The 21,449-nt window shown below is 39.7% G+C and overlaps 1 protein-coding gene across 1 annotated transcript; it reads left to right on the top strand.

Moving 5' to 3' along the window:
* Positions 1-969: 969 nt before the first annotated feature.
* On the top strand, positions 970-4,533 carry LOC147638980 (pentatricopeptide repeat-containing protein At2g33680-like). The gene is made up of 2 exons (XM_086786219.1): positions 970-4,194; positions 4,335-4,533. Exon 1 carries the CDS (start codon positions 1,280-1,282, stop codon positions 3,851-3,853), a length of 2,574 nt encoding a protein of 857 aa, XP_086642345.1. The 5' UTR covers positions 970-1,279; the 3' UTR covers positions 3,854-4,194; positions 4,335-4,533.
* Positions 4,534-21,449: the final 16,916 nt, after the last annotated feature.

The following is a 21,449-nucleotide window of genomic DNA, read 5'->3' as shown; positions in this document are numbered from 1 at the left end:
GTACACTTGCTATAATTAACTAGTTGGGAATGTAAACTTTAGAACAAAATAATTGAAGCTGGATCATAGACCTTAGAATGAAGGTGATGTATGCAAAAATTTGGTGCCTTCTAGAATCGTCAAACACCAACTTCGAGTGGTATAAGAGGGAGAGGGAGGGGAGGCTAGGGTGAATGGAACAAGAGGGAGGCTAGGGGGAGGGGGAGGGAGAGGGAGAGGGAGAGGGTGGTCGGGGCGAGGGCGAGAGAGGGTGGCCACCATTGGGGCAACACAAGGAGAGTGACTTTGGGGTGAACGAAACAAGAGGGAGGTTGGGGCAAGGGCGAGCGGGAGAGAGAGAGAGAGAGGGGGGGGAGAGGGTGGTCAGGGCGCGGACCAGAGGGCGTGGCTAGGGCGAGGCAACATTGGGGTGAATAGAAGGAGAGGGAGGCTGGGGCGAGGGCCAAGTGTGACGCGAAGACGAGACAGTGTGATGGAGACGTCGTAAGCTTTTTAACCTTATCCCATAAATTAATTAATGGGGCTCGTTAGAGCCCTATTAATTAATAAATGGACTCAGAGTCAATAGAGGGGGTAGTTCAAAAATGATATAAACGGTGGGCGCTCAACAAATGGAAGGCATTGGATTAGAGCTGCAACCAATATGGGAGATGTGAAACAATCTCATCTTTGGAAGAATCTCATGGGCCCAAGTGGAGAAGGTGGTCCAAGTGGACAACATATAGAGAAAGTTTAGGGACCACATGGTCGGGTTTTTTGAATCTACGTCTATAAGGGCTTCTGTATTCAACATAACTCTCTTGCTCAATGCTAACTATAGTCTGCAACAAGTGATGAGATAATTCCTTTTTAATTATCTTCTTTAAATATAAACTCTCACACACTCTCACACACACACACACACACACACACACAAAAAAAAGTAGTCCCATCAAACTTGTCCGCCTATCGCCGTCCGGTGCCGCGACAAGGCGGACGCAGGGCGGCTCGTGTGAACACCTAAGCAAGCACCTGTGAGTCTCTGTGCGCTTCTTTTCTTCCTCTGCGACTGCCACCAAGCACATCATCATCATCTTCTTCCACAAGCATAGTCGCAGTCGCAACAAAGCTATGGTAGATTCAGAATGATCCCTGCGAAGATCTCTGTTCAAACCCGAGCATCAACAGCAGACGCAGTAACCCTCTGCCCGCAGACTTGCGCCACAACCACTGGACCTCCAATGAGTCCATCTGGTCCCGCACAAGCCCGCCCGGGCGAAATTTCGGCTACCCATCCTCCATGATGCTGATGAGGATGACGGCAAAGATACTTCACAACAGCAGCAGAAGAAAGGGCAGAACCTCTCCTTCATACTCTTACAGAAAGGGTTTGGCTTTACATGATGATGAGCAGCTTCTTCAGACTCTGTGCCAGAAAGGGCAGTTGGACAGGGCTCTGGATGTCCTCTCCCGCATGCACACATCGCCCTCTGACAACACATACATGTCCCTCCTCAAGGCTTGCATCAAAAGCAAGTCTCCCACTCATGCCAAGCAACTCCAGGCCCATCTTTCCCGAGATAGGACCAAGTTGACTGGCTTGCTCGGTGGCTACTTGGTAGTGACCCTGGCAAAATGTGGCGCCATCGAAGATGCTTGCCTTGCATCTGCCAGATTGCCGCGCCGTACTGTCTTCTCTTGGACCGCTATCATCACTGCATACGTTGAGTGTGGCCGTGGGCAGGAAGCTCTTAAAATGCATCAATCCATGCAAGACGATGGTGTGGAACCAAATGAATATACCTTTGTTAGCCTTTTCAAGGCTTGTGGCAGCATCCTGGACCTTGGACAGGGCAAGAAGTTACATGCTGAGGCCCGTAGGAAAGGCTTCACATTGGATATCTTTGTTGGCAACACCCTTGTGAGTATGTATGGCAAGTGTGGGGTGCTTAAAGAAGCAGAGGATGTGTTTGCTGCATTGCACCAGCGTAACATCGTCTCATGGAATGCATTGCTCTCAGCGTATGTTGAGGAGGGCCAAGGAGGTAAAGCTCTGCAGCTGTACAGACAAGTGCACGCGGAAGGCTGTAGTCCAAACCAGCTTACATTAGTGACTGTCCTTCAGGCATGTAGTACCATTGCAGAGAAGGAAGAAGCTATTGTTATAAAGGGGCGTTCGGTCAAGGTGATCTCTCTGGAAATTGGACAGGCGTTACATGCAGATATCCACACAGAAGAGGTTGCATTGGATGTATCTTTTTGCACTGCCCTTTTGAGAATGTATAGCAAGTGTGGGGCAATACAGGAAGCAGAAGCTGTGTTTAGTGCATTATCTCAACATGATATCATATCATGGACTGCAATGCTCTCAGCATATATTCAACAGGGCCAAGAACAGAAAGCGTTACTATCGTATGCACAGATGCACAAAGAATGTGTATGTCCTGACCAGCACACGTTTGTTTTTGCCCTCCAGGCTTGTGGCATGCTTGCAGAGAAGGAAGCAGCTATCCTCGTGGAGGGAAGATCAACCAAAGCAATGTCTCTAGAAATTGGACTGGCTTTGCACATGGATGCACGAACCATGGACTTTGCGTCTGATGTCTTTGTTGGTACTGCCCTTTTGAGTATGTATAGCAAGTGTGGCTGTGTTGTGGAAGGAGAGGATGCATTTTGTGCATTGTCCCATCGTGATGTTGTGTCTTGGAATGCAATGCTCTCAGCATATGTTGAGCAGGGCAAAGCAGAGAAGGCTGTGCGGCTGTACAGACAGATGCTAGACGAAAGTGTGAGTCCTGACCAGCAGACACTTATGTTTGCCCTTCAGGCTTGTGGAATTTTTGCAGCGAATGAAGAGGCTCTCTTTGTGGATGATCGACTAGTCAAGAACATGTCTCGGGAGATTGGACAGGCATTACATGCTGCTGCCCGCATGAAGGGCATTGCATCAGATGTATTTTTTGATACTGTCCTTTTGGATATGTATTGCAAGTGTGGGGCCATCATGGAAGCGGAGAATGTTTTCTATGCAATGTCCGACCGTGATGTCGTGTCATGGAACGTGATCCTCTCAGCTTATCTTGATAAGGGCCAAGGTGAGAAGGCTTTGCAGTTGTACAAACAGATGCAAAAGGAGTGCATGATTCTAGATGATGGTACACTTATCTGCATTTTGCAAGCCTCTAGTCAAGCAGGAGACTTGCAGATATGTAAACAGGTTCACTTCTATCTTGTCTCAGCTTTGTATGATCAGATTCCCTCAATGGCAGCCACTATAAATCATGCATACGGAAATTGTGCAAGCATGGTAGATGGGCAAGCTATCTTTGATGAAATTCCTGAACATGACATTGTCTCATGGAATGCATGCATTGCTGGTCATGCAGGAGAAGGAAATTCTGTAGCAAGCCTGCACATGTTTGAGGAATTGAAAGTGGCTGGCATAAAACCTGATGAAGTGACACTGGCTTCAGTACTCTCAGCTTGCACTCACACAGGTTTTGTTGTCCAAGGTCTCGAGTACTTTGAATCCATGCGCAGAGATTACGATATAACTCCAGGCTTGAAGCACTATGGCATTATGATAGACCTTCTTGGGCGTGCAGGAGACTTTAAGAGGATTGAGGATACGTTGGGGAGGATGCAAATGCAAGCTGATCTGACCATTTGGTTGTGCTTGCTAGGTGCGTGTCATACACATGGAAATTTAGAGTTGGCAAAACAGGCATTTGATCATGCAGTGAGTTTGCAGCCCAAGCAGGCTACTGCGTATGTTTTGATGTCGAACATCTATGCTAATGCTGGGCTGCAGGAATGTGCAGTCAAGGTGGAAAACTCTTGGCAAGAGGTTTGGCCTGAGTTGGATCAAGCATGAGCAAATAAGTATGCTATTTGTTGCCAACGTGCACAAGCACACTCATCAAAACACTTGTGCAATAACCAGAGTAGATCACTACAGAGTATATCAAATGTTTGAAGTACGATAGCCTGTTTCAAAGGTTTGCTCTCTCTCTCTCTCTCTCTCTCTGTGACGAGTGCAGGACAATTCAGCCCGCAGTACGTCCACTTATCACATAGCTTGGGTGAGAGATTGAGTTAGATGAGCACTTCAAATACTTTGAGCATTGATTCATAAGTGACATAAATGCTGACAATGCAGGATCTAGACATGCTAGACTTGCTATTAGGCCTCTTGGAACAAAAGCTACAATGCAGGTATTCAGCGATGGCATCTTAACTAGTAGCTATACAATGCCCTGGTCATTTAGGTCTCAAACAAAAACAACACTTGAAATGAATTTGAGAGAATACATAAAACACATCCACAAAGACTCATGGGTTTGTCACTTTTCCAGATATATACAACCATCAAAGATGTGAAGTAGCGATGGGCTCCTACTTCGCTCAGTTGCTTGGACTACAAACTGTGTAATACAATCACAAGCGGTACAAATCTCATAAACCATACTTCAATCTCTATAGAGGATGGTAATGTGATTTTCTTCAAACATGGATGAGCTTGATATTCAAAGCAATAGTAGGGGATTTAAGATAGTCAATGATGGATTCATACATTAACTTAAATTCATCGGAGGTAAATCTCTAGAGAAAATAAGGAAGATATTCAATGATGGATTCATACATTAACTTAAATTCATCGGAGGTAAATCTCTAGAGAAAATAAGGAAGATAGAAACATTGAACAAAGCATCTCTTTTATCTTATGTTCCATGGTCTGTGAAAGAGCTAGAAGCCTATTTGTTTGGTTAACTCAAGGCATGGAGGAGTCTCATTATCAAGCACTTTGCCTTCTTTTGGCTATGGAGAAGATCAAGCAAACATCATGTAGGAACTTTTTCAATGGTCTTATAGATAAATATAAACTCAAATAATTTGTTTTTTTAAAGGAATCAAGTGTTACTTGAGCAACAAAATCACTTAAAACTTAAGACCGGTTTTTTTTTTGGGGCATAAATTGTATGGTCAAAAAGTTTTAGGTTTTTTTTAAAAATCAAAATGGTTTTAAAAATTTTAAGGGCTTCTTTAAGCATGTTGTTGCTTTTCTTTGCTCCACTTTCATTTGTTAATCCACTCAATCTTCTTGTGGGGCTCACAAAGAGGGTAGCTTTCACTATGTTCAAGTTTATATCTCCGACTTCACCTATATACCTCAGGTTTTCCATGTCTTGTAATGGGATGTGAATTCTTTTCCATAAGCCATAGTAGACTTAACCATATGTTCAAAGGTAAGACACCATGCAAACTTAATAACTTAAGTGTGAATTGCAAATTGCTTTTCTAAAAACATACTTTTTTAAAAGGAAACTTAAGGATTAGAGAATCCTCTTTCTAGAAAGAGCTTTGAAAGATAACAAAGAAATTATATAACCACTGAGAACTTATTATGAAACACTTGCGCGAACGTCTGCACATTAAAGATAAATGAACACATCAAAAGGAAATGTTTGCCAATTTTTGGCAAAAGAAAATTACAACATAAATTTTAAGGAATGAGAACTTAGAATTTGGCCTAGGTAAGGGCAATTTGGTTGTTACTCTAAGTGAAGCTCTTTGTACATAAATTCATATTGAACAAGAACTTCTTAAATGCTCTTTTTCTTCGAAGAAAGAGCTAAGTTTTTTTTCCCTGAAAGCCCTCTTTCAAGGGGATGTAGCTGAGCCACTCACACACACAACCCTACAATGTCAGGGCTCAAACCCACGACCTCTTGGTTAGGGTGGGTCTAGATGAGCTGAGCCACTCGAGCAAGTGTTCACTGACAAAAAGAGCTAAGTTTTTAATGCGACCTTTCTAACTATTGATGAACTCATTAGTTAAGTTTCTTCTTCTTCTTTTGGATTGTAGAAGAATCCAACGCCCTTAAAAAATAGCATTGTATCCTAATCCATTTGACACAACAACAGTTGTGTAAAGATGGACTAGCGTAGAAAGACCATTCTTACAAAGTCATAAAATTAAAAAATACAAGGATATTAATAAATTTACAAGAATTTATGTTTAGTCTTTGAGATTTAAGATTGTATGAGGGAAGAAATGATGGGACAAACAAGTTCATTGTCTTGTGGAAAATTTAGAATCACATATTCTTTTGCTCATGTCTCTTATCATCATAAAAAATACAAGGTAGTTCTGAAAGCTATAATTATACACAAGGCATTGATGATTTAGTGGTCACAAGGTAATTATGTGGAGTAGTCACAAGATTCATTTGTGCAAAAGATCTGGCAAAGGGATTAAGCACACAAGTGTGGTTCGAAAATGGGCGACACTAGGGATGGTATACATTGTAAAATGATGTAAATGAAAAGGCCATACATGGTGATTCAAGGTGAATTGCAAGTCTATATCAACCAAAGCAATGCCTAAAGATAAGAACCCAATGGTATAAGGTGAAGTCATTTTTAGCCTAGAGCTTCAATGGAATGTGTATGCATAATAACAAAAAAATGTGATGTCAATAGGGTATGCCCAATGATATGCTCTCGTATTTACTGAATTAGGAGTTGGAGAGTAATTTCAGAGGCTGTGGACAAATGTGAAGTAGCAACATGTATATAAGTCATTTACTCTAAGTGCGTTTTTTGAGGGAGCTTTTTATTGGCAACTCTTCTCTCTTAAAAATGTGGACATTCTCTCTCCAGTCCCTCCACCACTACCTCCTCCCATCTCCTCCAACTACCTCCACCACCATCTCTCAGCCCAGCCCACTTTCTTCCCTCTGGCCCACTTAGCTCCTCCCTTCTCTCTCTCTCTCTCTCTCTCTCTCTCTCTCAATCTCCCACCCTCTTCCCTCTGTCTCTCCATCTTCCCCCTCTCACTCTTTTTTCCTTATCCACCCTCCCTCTCAATCTCTCTACTTCCCTCTTTCTCTCTTTCTCTCCCAACCTCGTCCCTTTCTCTCTCCCTCTCCCTCTCCTTCTCCTCTGCCACCCTCTTCCCTCTCTCCTTCTCCCAACCTCGTCCTTTCTTTTGGATACTCACATATGCACAAAATATTACACACCCTCTCTCTCTCTCTCTCTCTCTCTCTCCCTCCCTCCTTCTCCCGACCTCGTCCTTTCTTTCTCCCTCTCCCTCTCTCCCCTTCTCCCATATGTAATCTTTGCTTCCCTCTCTCTAACTCTTTCTCCCTTTCCCACCCTCCTTTTCTCCCTCCCTTTCTCTCTCCCCCTTTCCCACCCTCTTCCCTTTCTCTCTCCCTCTCTCTCTCTCTCCTTCCTATCCCACCCTCTTCCCTCACTCCTTCCTTGCCCTCTCCCTCTTGCACCCGCCCTATGCATAATCTCTCCTTTCCTCTCTCTCTCACTCTTTCTCCTTGTACCACCCTCCCTCTCACTCTCTGTTGTTTCCTCTCTCTTCTTATCTCCCGATATTTTTTTTCTCCCTCTCCCACCCTCTTCTCTCTTTCTCTCCTTCCTTTCCCTCTCCCTGTCACTCTCCCACTCTCCTCTTTCACTCCCTCTCACTCTCCCATCCTTCCTCTCTCTTTCTCCTTATCTTACTTCCTCTCTCTTTCTCCTTATCTTACTTCCTCTCTCTTATCTCTCTCTACTTACTCTATCTTGCACGCCAATGCATGTATGAGCCATTGCAATACATTGCATTGCATGGCATGTCATAGCATTGGGATGTTATTACATTGCATGGTACTACTTTATAATGCATAGTGTTGCATATGATTTCATGTCATTATATGCACTTGAGAGGAGAGTTGCACGTCATTGCATGCTTGTGCATGTCATTGCATGTCATTGGATGCCTTTGCATGTGACTTCATGTTATAAAAAACAATGAACAATGTAGAATTGAAAATGATAATATTGCAGTCAATTGTGGGCAAATGAAAATTTTATTCCCCAAAAGAAATTACATCAGAATCACATACTATTTCTTAAAAATAACAAACAATGTAAAATTTGACAAGGCAAATTATAGTTTAAAAGAAGACTTTATTCCAGAAAGGTTGTTATATCATTCTTACATGTTGTTCTAAAGATAACATGACACCCTCACGTAACTATATAAAGGTTTCTACAACTACGTACTTGTAAGGGCTACATCATCCTTACATACTGTTTCCTAAAGATAACATGACACCCTCACGTAACTATGTAAAGGTTTCTAAAACTAAGTACTTGTAAGAGCTACCACCTACACTACTATTTACTAAAGACAACATGACATAACTACATAAGGGTTCATACACCTATGTGCGTTTATGGGCTACTCTATTCTTCAACTCCTCTCAAAGGGGCTCCTCCTGTAGTAGTAGCCATAACTCTGCTAAGTGATGATGGTGGTTTCAATCTTCATATTCTACACATAAAGATCTCCAGAATCGATGGGCTTATCCACTCAAAGATTTCTCCAAAGATTACGAGCCTCTATTGTAATTTTGAGATATTCTTGCACATCTTCATCCAACTTGTGCACAAATCCTTGCAAAGAGCTTCAAGGGTATCCTTAAGAGTAGAGTTGGGGGATTTTATGAAGACATGATGAGATCGACAAAGATAGAGAATGAGAAAGAAGGTGAGGGTGAGAATGAGAGTAAGTGAGATAGAGAATGTTGTGGTGTGAGAGAGTGAAGGAAACAAGGATAAATAGGAAGGGAGAGAATGATAGCGAGAGAGAGGGAGGCAATGAGATATGGGAGTGAGGGTTAGAGTAAGAGAGAGGGGTTATATATATACATAGAACATGCTAAAGCAAAAAGTGATTTGTATGGATATTTTCTAAATTTAGAAAAGTAATTTAATGGATAAGTGGTTTGTGTAGGAAAAGTAATTGCATGAATAAATGCTATATGTAAGAAAATCAATTTTGATAATTGATAATATATAAAATGATGTTGACATCAACATTAAGAAGAACTTAAAATAATAAATGAAGATATTCCAAGCATCTACATACAACCATATCGATTATCCTAATAAGACATTAAAAAAATGAAAAGTAAATAAACCTTCATAGAGAGTTGATAGAACCATGATATAAAGGACATTTTATTATAGCAAAATTAATGATATTTTCAAAACAACAGTACCATCAATCTAGAGGTCCTTTTCATATTATTCTCGCATTGTTGAACATTCTAATTAGGTGCTCCTTTTTTAGAGTGGGTTGATTTATAAACATATTATGGTTCACACCTAACCCAAAAATACGCAAATAAATAAAATAATATGGTCTACCACTCCTTACACTGATTTGAAAATCAGGACATGTGCATAATGGATTCTTTCCCATATTCACCTTGTATTTTTCACTATACGTAGTAGTGATTCCTCTCTCAATTACAAACACTTCCATTTGCTTGACCTTAATGACCAAATGCTTGAAGACTGTAGCCATGTTTGGAATTACTGAATCTATTCTCTTGGACCCCATATCCCAATATGCTACTTCTATACTTTGTTGACCAATGGGCTGCATCATTTGCTTCTTGGATCTCATCCACAGTAAGGTTTGTACCTCATCCAGCTGGCCATAAAACCGGGAGTGTAACAAAAGATTGACATATATTATTACATACTCTCCATGTATGATCCACGTTGTTGTTACAAAATCACATGAATTGACAGCTTTGGCCCCCTGACCACTCTCTCATACCATAGAAAGATGTAGCTAGAACACCTTGCCCCATAGTTCTTGAGGCTCTTCATACATTTTTCATCTTGTCCACCTAACCATCCTTGGCAAAAGTGACCTTGTTGTGTAGAGGTGTTCGACTAATAGCCCACATTGTATGTCATTCTAAATTATTTCCTACACCTCAGCTTTAGTTGTTGCAAATCCCTATGCATTGTTCTGACCACCTTGTGTAGCTGTAGAAATAGTGGGTGGAAAGTTTAATCTCCTACCCTATTACTTGCATGGCTGGTTTTATGTGATATACTCTGGTTGATATGATGATCTAGCCTTCTCTATCAACTTTGTTATTGGCCTTCTCCGTGATATTTTCCTTGCATGAATGCATGCTTATTTGTGGATTTCAAGAGGACATTAGCGAGATTTGAAATAGCAGCATTATATAAACTGATGGTTCTCTTGAAATCCTCTCCTGCTAACCAACTTGCATGTTTAATTTCTATTTTAGATTGGTGGTTGGCATGTGTGACAAAGTGGCATCCTCCACATCCTATAACAAGAGATTAAGTTAACTAATGAGAATCCAAGTTGTAAGCTCCAACCATAGCCTATAACAAAAGATCAACTTAACAATTGAGAATCCAAAGTGCAAGTTCTATGTTTTTAAAACCAAGAAAGTAATACTTATCGCTACTCCAATGGATATATCTAGTATGCCACCAACTAAGCCAACAATCCGTGGTTGGTAAGTTTGCATCATTGACTTTACTGTTCATCCACCACAATCTAATGTGTCTGTACTTCAAAAGTGTCTCTTCTTCACTTAATGCAAAACACCACACTGACGGCATAGTCACTTGTGCTTTTCTTAAAAATTTCTGACTACATATTGAAATGTATGGATGCTCAAGCTTTGCTCCCACCAATGAAAAAGACACGATTTCTCACGGTCGGCCTTCCAATATATTCTCTGGTCCATTGTGTCCTTACTGCCCTCCAATCAGCTTCTCTCACCTCATCAGCCATGAAGCTAAAAAAATATCATTTGGGAAAGCCTTTGTGCACCACAACATTGTTAATCATCTCCCAAAAAAAAACTTGTGCCAATGTGTCTTTCGCACAATAAGAAGCAATTGTCATAAGCTCTTGCAAGTTGTATGCTATCATATAATAGTTGTAAAGAAGTTTAAATTTTTTAAGAATTTATAAGATCAAACCGTACCTTGGATTATATACATGTACAACCATTGTTGTCCATCCCTGCACACATTTGATGTGATCGAAACAAACCCAAGCCCTTCTCAAATCACCATCTCCTGTTTGACGCATATGGTTTGTTGAAATATACAAGTGAATAGGGTGTGTGCGGGAACAAGCCCTTAGCAGCAGCAAGAGGTTGTAAAAGAGAATCTGTAAATGAGAGAGAAGATGTGAAAAGGTGAGAAGTATCTACTGGGAGAGAATAAAGGGTAGCATGAGAAGATTTAGGAGGTGTGGAGATATTCTGGGAAGAGGTGGGGAGAGAATCAAGCAAAAGAGGTGGAGTGAATCACGGAGAGATCAGTGGGATTAGATGCTTAGATGTAAACTCTATAAATTGAGGCATTGGCCTAATGAGAATTTGCTGGTTTTTTATTATCCATGCCTACATTAAGCTATCAGTTAATTGCTCACTAATCACGTCTTAATTATCATCTAATCTTTTTTAAAATGATGTTGATTCTAGCATTTGATCCACCATAGCTCATCACATTGCTGCAAATTTAACATGGTATCAGAGCCTAGCTTAGAATCCATCAAATTTATGAGCCCATTATCTTGCTAATCACCTAGTTAATTAGGATTAGTAGATAATTAAATTTTTACCTCTTTTTTCAAATAGCTTCTGTATCCCTAGCTGGTGGAGGAGCTCTCTCTCTCTCCATTCACACATAAAATTGGCCCAAAACCTTCTAGCCAAACATAGCCATACTCCTTGTGCTTTAGCCCATCTAATCACATCAACAAACCGCCGACGTATGCTGCAGATTTCCACGTTTTTTCAGGTGCCTTTTTTCTGAAGCAAATTTGAGATCTTGTCTGCGGCACCAGAAGACATTGCTCTAATTCCTCTTGGCCCTAGGGATTTTCAAGGGTGCTTTACAAGCTGGTGAAGATAGTTTTTGATTTCATTAAGTCTATAGTGAGATCCAAGCTCTCTATCAAATCTGCAGGTGACTTTGGTAAAAAAGAGATTAAGCATTCAATGTTTGGTCAAATCTTGTGTTTCTTGGCTTAATCCTCTACTAGACTAATTGCTATTGATGGCCTTGAAAGGGGTTGAGCTCATTTGAACTCTAAGGCTCCAGATCTGGACTCCCCGCATACTCTGTTTTTTGCACACAAAATCGAGGATTATTTTGCCAATCAGATTAATCAGCACTAATCACTATATTTTTGGTGCAATTGAGGGTTCAAATTAACCATTGGGTATTTGATACAAATCCCTATAACTTTAGATTATTACAATTCGGAGATGGTTTAATACTCCAACCATTCAGTACACAGATTTGTTACCCTTGGTTTAATGTAATTTCTAGTGAATTTATGCTGATAAATTTGTTGTAATCATCACCTAAACACCAAATTGAGTTTGTAAAAGGGTAGACACACTACCCTTGAATCTTGAAATTGGGTCAAGAGGTAAGACCCCCTTCACATCATCATGAGTACAGCACAAGAGATAGCCAAATTTAATGGGGAGCAGTTTTATACATGGCAAACAAAAACCATGTATCTGCTCATGAGGAAAAATCTGTTGGGGGCTAGTTGAGGGAAGAGATGAATGCCCAGAGGTGAGTGGGAAAAATGAGTGGAAGAGCAGGAATGAGAAAGCATCAGGACTTATTGCACTTAGTTTAAATGATGAAATCATTCATCACATCACAGGGATACAATGGGCAAAAGATGCATAGGATGAACTCAATAAATTATTTGGCACTCAAGAAAAAAATTGAAAGATAAATCTGTTAATGAAATTCTACAAACTTGATATGAAGGAAAGTGAACCTTTAATCACATACTTGAACAAATATAAAAGTATTAAGCAACAATTGGCAGCCACCATTGGAAAAAAGGTAGAAGATGATGAGGCACTAGCAGTGCTTCTAAAGAGTGTGGACAAAGGTGAATATGAAAACATTGTAGCAAAATTAAAGAATGTAGCTGAATTGAAGCTACAGGAGATAGAAGGAGCTCTACTAGAGCAAGAGACTAGAGTCAAAGAGAAGAAATGGTTGGACTCAACAACTAGAGAAGAAAAAGCATTCTTCACCCGAGGAGGATTCTCTCCAAGGATGAGGACGAGGAAGAGGCAGAGTAGGAGGAGGGACCTTCACTTGCCACAATTGTGGAAAGCCAGGACACATGGCAAGAGACTGCTACAGCTAACCCGGTGGAGAAGGAACGACATCAACAAACTTCATGGAGGCACCTATAAGGAAGTGGAGTCAGATCATCTTTTCTGTGTGTGTGTGTGTGTGTGTGTGAGAGAGAGAGAGAGAGAGAGAGAGAGAGAGAGAGAGAGAGAGAGAAACCCCACAACCCAATGTAACATGCCCCAACAACAGAGTAAAACCACGGTGACCTCTGAGCCACCGATGATGTAGGCCATGTGGTAGATGTATGTGTAAGCACTTTAGTCAAGGTCACGGGCACTTGTAGTAGTCTTGGACACATAGAGAGAGTGTCCAGGACTATGAGTTTAGGGACTTGAGACACTGGTCGCGGACTACCAAGTAAGAGGGAAACTTGGTATAGGGTCCAGGTGCTAAGAGTATTCACTTGAGGGGAGGTGTTGAAATATACAAGTGAATAGGGTGTGTGCGTGAACAAGCCCTTAGCAAGAGGTTGTAAAAGAGAATCTGTAAATGAGAGAGAAGCTGTGAAAAGGTGAGAAGTATCTACTGGGAGAGAATAAAGGGTAGCATGAGAAGATTTAGGAGGTGTGGAGATATTCTAGGAGGAAGAGGTGGAGAGAATCAAGCAAAAGAGGTGGAGTGAATCAAGGAGAGATCAGTGGGATTAGATGCTTGGATGTAAACTCTATAAATTGAGGCATTGGCCTAATGAGAATTTGCTGGTTTTTTATTTATCCATGCCTACATTAAGCTATCACTAATCACGTCTTAATTATCATCTAATCTCTTTTCTAATGATGTTGATTCTAACATTTGATCCACCATAGCTCATCAAATTGCTACAAATTTAACCTGGTATCAGAGCCTACCTTAGAATCCATCAAATTTATGAGCCCATTATCTTGCTAATCACCTAGTTGATTAGGATTAGTAGATAATCAAGTTTTTACCTCTTTTTTCAAATAGCTTCTGTACCCCCAGCTGTTGGAGGAGCTCTCTCTCCCTTCACACATAAAATTGGCCCAAAACCTTCTAGCCAAACATAGCCATACTCCATCCTATATAGCACCCTATGCTACCTTAATCCTCTAGTGAAGAGATGGAAGTTGTTATTCACAAATCCCAATCCTACAGTCCCTATTCCTCTAGTGAGGAGACTGTTGCAACACACACACATACATGCAACAAGCAAGGAGCAATAAGACAAAAGCACAACACTCAAAATATATTGATGAGAATGAGTGAATTACAAGTGAAGTGACATGATAAGGTCATTTACACACACTTATAAGAGTGTGTGCATATGCTCGGAGAAAAAAAGCCTCCTAAACAAGAAAAAAGTATCGCTGCCCATTATTAGCCTACGTCCACACATCACTACCTTATAAATAACTATAAATGGCTACAAATTTCCCCTACCCATTATTAGCCTATGTCCACACATCACTACCATATAAATGGCTACAAATTTTCCCTGCCCATTATTAGCTTACGTCCACATCACTACCATATAAATCTCTACAAATTTTCCCTATTGTGATGATGAAGGATCATATGGCTGATCAATCCTTGAATGGAAATAAGCTCAAAAAGCTTTGCGAAAATCTTCAATCTTCTCTCGTGAGAGAGCCTTCGTAAACATATCTGCCACATTGTCATGTGTAGAGACATCAGCTAGGCTAATCTCTCTTGCACAATGAGCCTCTCCTTGACATAATGATAATGTATCTCAATGTGTTGTGTGTGATCATGAACCACTGGGTTCCTCACAATGGCTAATACACTCTAGCTATCTATGAAGATGGAAGTGGGGGACTACTATATCTAACACCAAGCTAAATGTCTGGCCTCACATAGAAAGATGACGTACCTAACAACTTGCTGATGAAGTGATACATCAAATGGTTCACTTGCATCCTAGAGACTAAGCTTAGCACATGTCTCTACTAGTGTACCAATAGGTTTACAATATTTAAGACTAGATTGTGTAAACAATCTTTGTATGTACTTTGACTACAACATCACAATACCATCATCACGTTGTATAAATTATATACCCAAATAATAATGCAATGAGCCCAAATTTGTCATCTTAAATGACACATGTAATTCAGCCTTGAAGGCTGTAATCTTTTCCTCATAATGGCCTATGAGAAGCATGACATTAACGTATAAAATGATGGCTAAAAAATAATCTTTACTTCTCTTTACATAGAGGGTACTCTTAGTTGAGCTGTTGTAAAAACCCATTTGCAACCAAGTATGCATTTATCTTCTCATACCATGCTCTGGGAGCCTATTTAAGGCTATATAAAGCTTTTCTTAACCTACATACTTTGGACTCCTATCCCTTATCAAACAAAACCACAAGGATGAGATACATAGACCATGAGGCTAATAAACATAAATCTTCTCATGCAAAGCACCATGCTCGAGGTGCCTATCTAAAGCTATATAAAGCTTTTCTTAACCTACATACTTTGGACTCCTATCCATTATTAAAAACAAAACCACAAGGGTGAGATACATAGACCATGAGGCTAACAAACATAAATCTTCTCATGCAAATCACCATGCTCTGGGAGCCTATTTAAGGCTATATAAAGCTTTTCTTAACCTACACACTTTGGACTCCTATCCCTTATCAAACAAAACCACAAGGGTGAGATACATAGACCATAAGGCTAACATACATAAATCTTATCATGCAAATCACCATTTAAGACGGTAGTCAGAGGAAGAGTCAATGACCATAGCCAACGTGTCTTTCAATAAGGCCAAAACTTAAAGAAGAGTCATGGGAGCCTTGAGAGCGATCCTCTCTACCCCTATGACTCTCTATGGATGAGTACTTAAAAAGGAAACCAAAAGCCTAGGATAAAGTCCACCGATGGATGAAAAATCAACTTAAGCTATTAGGAGAAATGAGTGACCAGGAAAATAAGAAAACCCACTAAAAGTATACAAAATTGTGCCTGTCAGTGTAGTTGGTAAATACTTCAAAGGTAATAACATGAATTCCACCATTCCAATTAAATTAGAGGACATGACTATAGCTACAATCCTAGATGGAGGAGTAGGAATGAGCATATCCACGAAAGTCATGTGGCAAAGATGGGGGAGAAAACCTCTAAAACCTTCAAAAATTGTCCTCAAGTTAGTCGATGGCAATTTAGGAACACCTATAGGAATTCAAAAAGAAGTGGAAGTAATGTCATGTGGCCTAGCCTACGAATATACATTTGCTATCGTTGACTTGGAAGGCCCACTAAATACAATGTGACTTTGAACACCCTTACAATGTGGCCTAGCCTACAAATATACATTTGCTATTGTTGACTTTGGAAGGCTTATGATGTGATTCTTAGACACCCTTTTATGCACCAAATGATGTTAATCCATGACTTGAGAAAACATGGCACCTACCTCTCCGACAAGAGGATAGTCAAAGTGGACCTAAAGAACCATTCTTACAAAGCTGTGAGACTAGGATGTCTATCAATAAATTAGAGTATAATACAATAACGCATTTAGAGAAGAGATTAAAATTATGTCATGCAAACGAGCATTGTTGTAAAAGGTGTGAGCATGATTAGGAAACTTCTATTTCTTCACTACCACATCTTATAGAGGAGGAAAACTGGATGCATCTATTGGCTACAACAATGGACACATGTCCTAGAACTTTGATCTTGGTGGTAATTAAGTCTTAATCATTTACACAGTTTTTCAAGATTGTTTTTATCTTGATATGTGTGGATTAGAAATGTGATGACAGTGTTAATCATTTTTAGTATATGTTAATCACTATTTTCAAAAATCTTATTCTTCGAGTTTAATTTCTTTCATCAAATCTTTTTATAAACCCTAGTTTCCTTCTCCTTCTATCTCCTGTAGCTTCAATTCAGCTACATTCTTTAATGTTGCTACAATGTTTTCATATTCACCTTTGTCCACACTCTTTAGAAGCACTGCTAGTGCCTCATCATCTTCTACCTTTTTGCCAATGGCTGCCAGTTGTTGCTTAATGCTTTTATATTTGTTCAAGTGTGTGATTAAAAGTTCACTTTCCTTCATATCCAGTTTTGTAAAATTGCATTAACAATTTTATCTTTGAATTTTTTCTTGAGTGCCAAATAATTTATTGAGTTCATCCCATGCATCTTTTGCCCGTTGTATCCCTGTGATGTGATGAATGATTTCATCATTTAAACTGAGTGCGATAAGTCCTAATGCTTTCTCATTCCTGCTCTTCCACTCATTTTTCCCACTCACCTCTGGGCATTCATCTCTTCCCTCAACTAGCCCCCAACAGATTTTTTCTCATGAGCAGATACATGGTTTTTGTTTGCCATGTATAAAACTGCTCCCCATTAAATTTGGCTACCTCTTGTGCTGTACTCATGATGATGTGAAGGGGGTCTTACCTCTTCACCCAATTTCAAGATTCAAGGGTAGTGTGTCTACCCTTTTACAAACTCAATTTGGTGTTTAGGTGATGATTACAACAAATTTATCAGCATAAATTCACCAGAAATTACATTAAACCAAGGGTAACAAATCTGTGTACTGAATGGTTGGAGTATTAAACCATCTCCGAATTGTAATAATCTAAAGTTATAGGGATTTGTATCAAATACCCAATGGTTAATTTGAACCCTCAATTGCACCAAAAATATAGTGATTAGTGTTGATTAATCACTGATTAGCAAAATAATCCTCAATTTTTGTGTGCAAAAAATAGAGTATGTAGGGAGTCCAGGTTTGGGGCTTTAGAGTTCAAATGAGCTCAATTCCTTTCAAGGCCATCAATATCAGTTAGTCTAAAGAGGATTAAGCCAAGAAACACAAGATTTGACCAAACATTGAATGCTTAATCTCTGTTTTACCAAAGTCACCTCTGCAGATTTGATGGAGAGCTTGGATCTCACTGTAGACTTGATGAAATCAAAAACTATCTTCACCAGCTTGTAGAGCACCCTTGAAAACCCCTAGGGTCAAGAGGAATTAGAGCAATGTCTTCTAGTGCAGACAAGATCTCAAATTTGCTTCAGAAAAAAGGCGTCTGAAAAAACGTGGAAATCTACAGCATATGCGCCAGCGGTTTGCTGATGTGATTGGTTGGGCTGAAGCACAAGGTGTAGGTGAATATGGGCCTTGGGACTATAAAAGACAATGTTAAACTGTTGCCAAAAGATAGCACAACGTCGATGCTGCCGGCCACCTTACCATCTTCAATCAACAATTTTGGGCGAAGTCATTAGAAATGCTAGATTCCATTGGAATGTGCTTATATTATATTATTTTACGTGTGTAATCGTCGTTTGTCTATTAAAGGCACACCACGGGATTTTAGGTGAAGAGTACTAGTTGTGGATTAGGTGTTTGCACAAGCTAGAGTGGCCGAATGAGCCCTAGGAACTAATTTTTAACTTTGGCTGTCCAAGATAAGAGGCAAAATGTAACTCTCACCACTTATTCTCTTATGCTAATTCAATAGAATGCTCTTCTTCTCTACTATCTTATCTTATTACTTGCTTTTTTGAGCTCTTATGTGTGCTTGCTTGCTTGTATGTGAGAGCAGCTATGGTGGGTAGCGAGAAGAGGTGGAAACGAACATAGAAGCTGCTGGACGATGGCACACAACAAGTGTGAGATTGAGTTGTAAGGAGGGTCGAGCTTTCATTGGAGTGCGGCGGTGGTGGTGATGACAACAAAGTGGAGGTTTCGGACGCTTTTGCACGGTGGCGATGCTACCTATGAGAATCCCAGGCAGCCATCTTTCATGAGGTTAGTGGCACACCCCGACCATGCATTTATGTTCTAGGCGAAGACTTATTAGTTTCTCGGTTGAGCTATTGTGCTCATGAGTGTGCGGAAGGGCAAAGCCTCACGACATTTGTTGTTCCTCCCTGCACCCTTCCCATGGTGCTAGGGCTTCCCATAAGTGGCATCGCTACCGGGGAATAGCCTCACCGCATAGCCACAATGCATTTTGAAAGCTTTTGAATGGTTAAATATATCATATTTCTAGTTTTTCAAGAAAGGAGTAGATAGGAAATCCCAAAAAACCTTTAATTTTATTGCATTATTCTTGTTTTTGTTGCTTTTTTCTTATTAGCTTAGGAAATTTGTGTTTAATTTTTCTTGTTACCCTAAAATTGTGTCTTCTAATTTCTACAATCCAAGTTTTTAAGTCAATTTTTGTTTTTTTGGGTTATTTTTCAATTTTGCACAAAAAATAGTAATTTGGGCTTTAAATTGAATGAATTAGTGAAACAAACCTCAAAATTAGGTTTTGGGCACATAAGAATTATCCCAATTTTGACTCATACAAAGAAATTAGAGGGAAAGCAATGATTTAAGGTGGATTTACAAACAAGATTAATTTTTGTGTTTTGCCTCTTTTTGTGTTTTTGCATTAGTGCTAATAACATAGATTAATTAGGCTTGTTTTTCCTATAATTTGGGCCATTGACTATTAGCCTTGATTCGTGGCATGGGCACAATTTTAGGCCACAAGTCAAAGGAGAGACAAATTGGGAAAAGGAAAAAATTCAAAAATCCTGACACCCCTTTTCGGATAGTTGTGGTGAAACCGAAAACCGAAAATCACGAACCATAAATCGTAAAAGTAAAAGGTAAATAAGTAAAATTAAAAAAGAAAAAAAGGTAAAAGGAAAAAGAGAAACAAAATATAAAAAATTTAAAAAATGTGCATGCACAACCTTGCCCATTAGGTTTTAAGCCGTTGCAGTCATTTTGGTGCGCACTATACAAGACCCAAAAAATGTGCAATTTCTGTTATGAGAATATATTTTAAGTCCTCTAGAAAAATATTATTTATCCCCTCTTGAGTAATTTGGGGACGCCTAGGTTACTCTTGCATCATGCCGGCTAGGTTAATATCGTGGGTGACACCACTATAAATATTAATACGTGCGGTATATGACGTATGTTTGAGGCCGTCTATGGTTAATTTGGGGACGCCTAGGTTACTCTTGCGTCATGCCGGCTAGGTTAATATCGTGGGTGACACCACTATAAATATTAATACGTGCGGTATATGACGTATGTTTGAGGCCGTCTATGATTATTTCAGTTAGGTTTGTATTGGCAGGGTGATTCCTGGAAGTACTTACGCCTGGTAGTCATGAGTTGGTTATGATTTGTGCCTGTTTAATATTTGTGGGATTAATTTAATAATTAATTGGGCTTATATTTTCAGGTGATGAAGACTATGGGAATTTAAGAGTTTACTTTGGAAGAAATGTCTTGGTTCATCATATTTCATTTTTGGCAAGCATAGTAGCTTGCAACCTTAGCAAATGATTTTTCCATTTTGAACTTTAGGAAAGATACATTTATTATGTGGAATTTATTAAAGCCTATGGCTTTACCCTAGTCCCAATATTTGACACTCTATTTTTGTAAAAGAAGAGTGCCGTGCTCTCTAAAAAGCACATCTTGTATATTTTGGGGGCTATGGCCTAATTTTGGTGGAAAGAAAGCTAATAAAGAAATACTCTTGTGTGGGGGAAGGCCACGCTCAAGAGGGGGGAAGATTGCACCCAACATGGTCTATTGAGCTAAGTATTTTAATTTTGTTAAGTGTTTGAATTTCAATTGATTTGATTTAGTTGAAGCTTGCAAAGCAATGGTTTTTATGGTTGAATCAATTCTTGTGAATTCTCTACTCTTCCACAATCTATCCTAGAATAAGATTCCGATTGCAGTGGTATCAGAGCTTGGGCTAGGAGATTTGTGGAGAAGGTAGGAAAGGGCTTCAACTTCTCAAAAATCAAGAAAGTGCAGGAAATTATCCAGTGGACAGAAGGGTGTTTTGTAGGTCTTTACCCAAAGGTCAAAGATTCAAAACTAGATCTACTCTCAAACCCACTCACCACCCTGCAAAACCATCCCTCTCTATCAAAAAGTGGTTTTTTCAAATACTCAGTGAAATCAAAATCTGACCGCATGGATGAAATCCTCATAGCCAAAAACCTCATAGTATTCTCTCAGAAATCAGAAAGCTTCAAGCACTAGCAAATCTATAATGGATGGAGCATATTTTTCTGTGTAAAAGCCATTCAAAAAAATCACACAAAGAAATTCAAGAAGAAGCGCACGGCGGCAGCCTGCCGGTGCAAAACGGCGTGTGGCGCAAAACGGCGTGTGGAAGTGATAAAAAAAACCCACAAGCTTAATCCTCCATAAGCTTAATAACTTTTTAATCTAATCTTACTTTTCCTAATTCCCATACAAGTCACATCACTTTTTTTGAGCCTTTACTTCTCCTATTTTCAAATTTGAAGAGAAATACAAAAGGTTTCCAAATTTGAAATTTCTGGGTGCAGAAAAGTGATTTACAGGTTTTAAAAGGCTTAAAAATTGCCTAGAAAAGGCCAGAAAATTTCAAAATCATTTTTGAAAAATTCTGAAAAATTTCAGAAAATATT

Source organism: Cibotium barometz, chromosome 4 (genome assembly GCF_041138505.1).
Source record: "Cibotium barometz isolate CiBa-2024 chromosome 4, ASM4113850v1, whole genome shotgun sequence".
NCBI classification, from domain to species: domain Eukaryota; kingdom Viridiplantae; phylum Streptophyta; class Polypodiopsida; order Cyatheales; family Cibotiaceae; genus Cibotium; species Cibotium barometz.
Note: the sequence above shows the minus strand (reverse complement) of the source record. Positions and strands in the feature narration are given on the sequence as shown.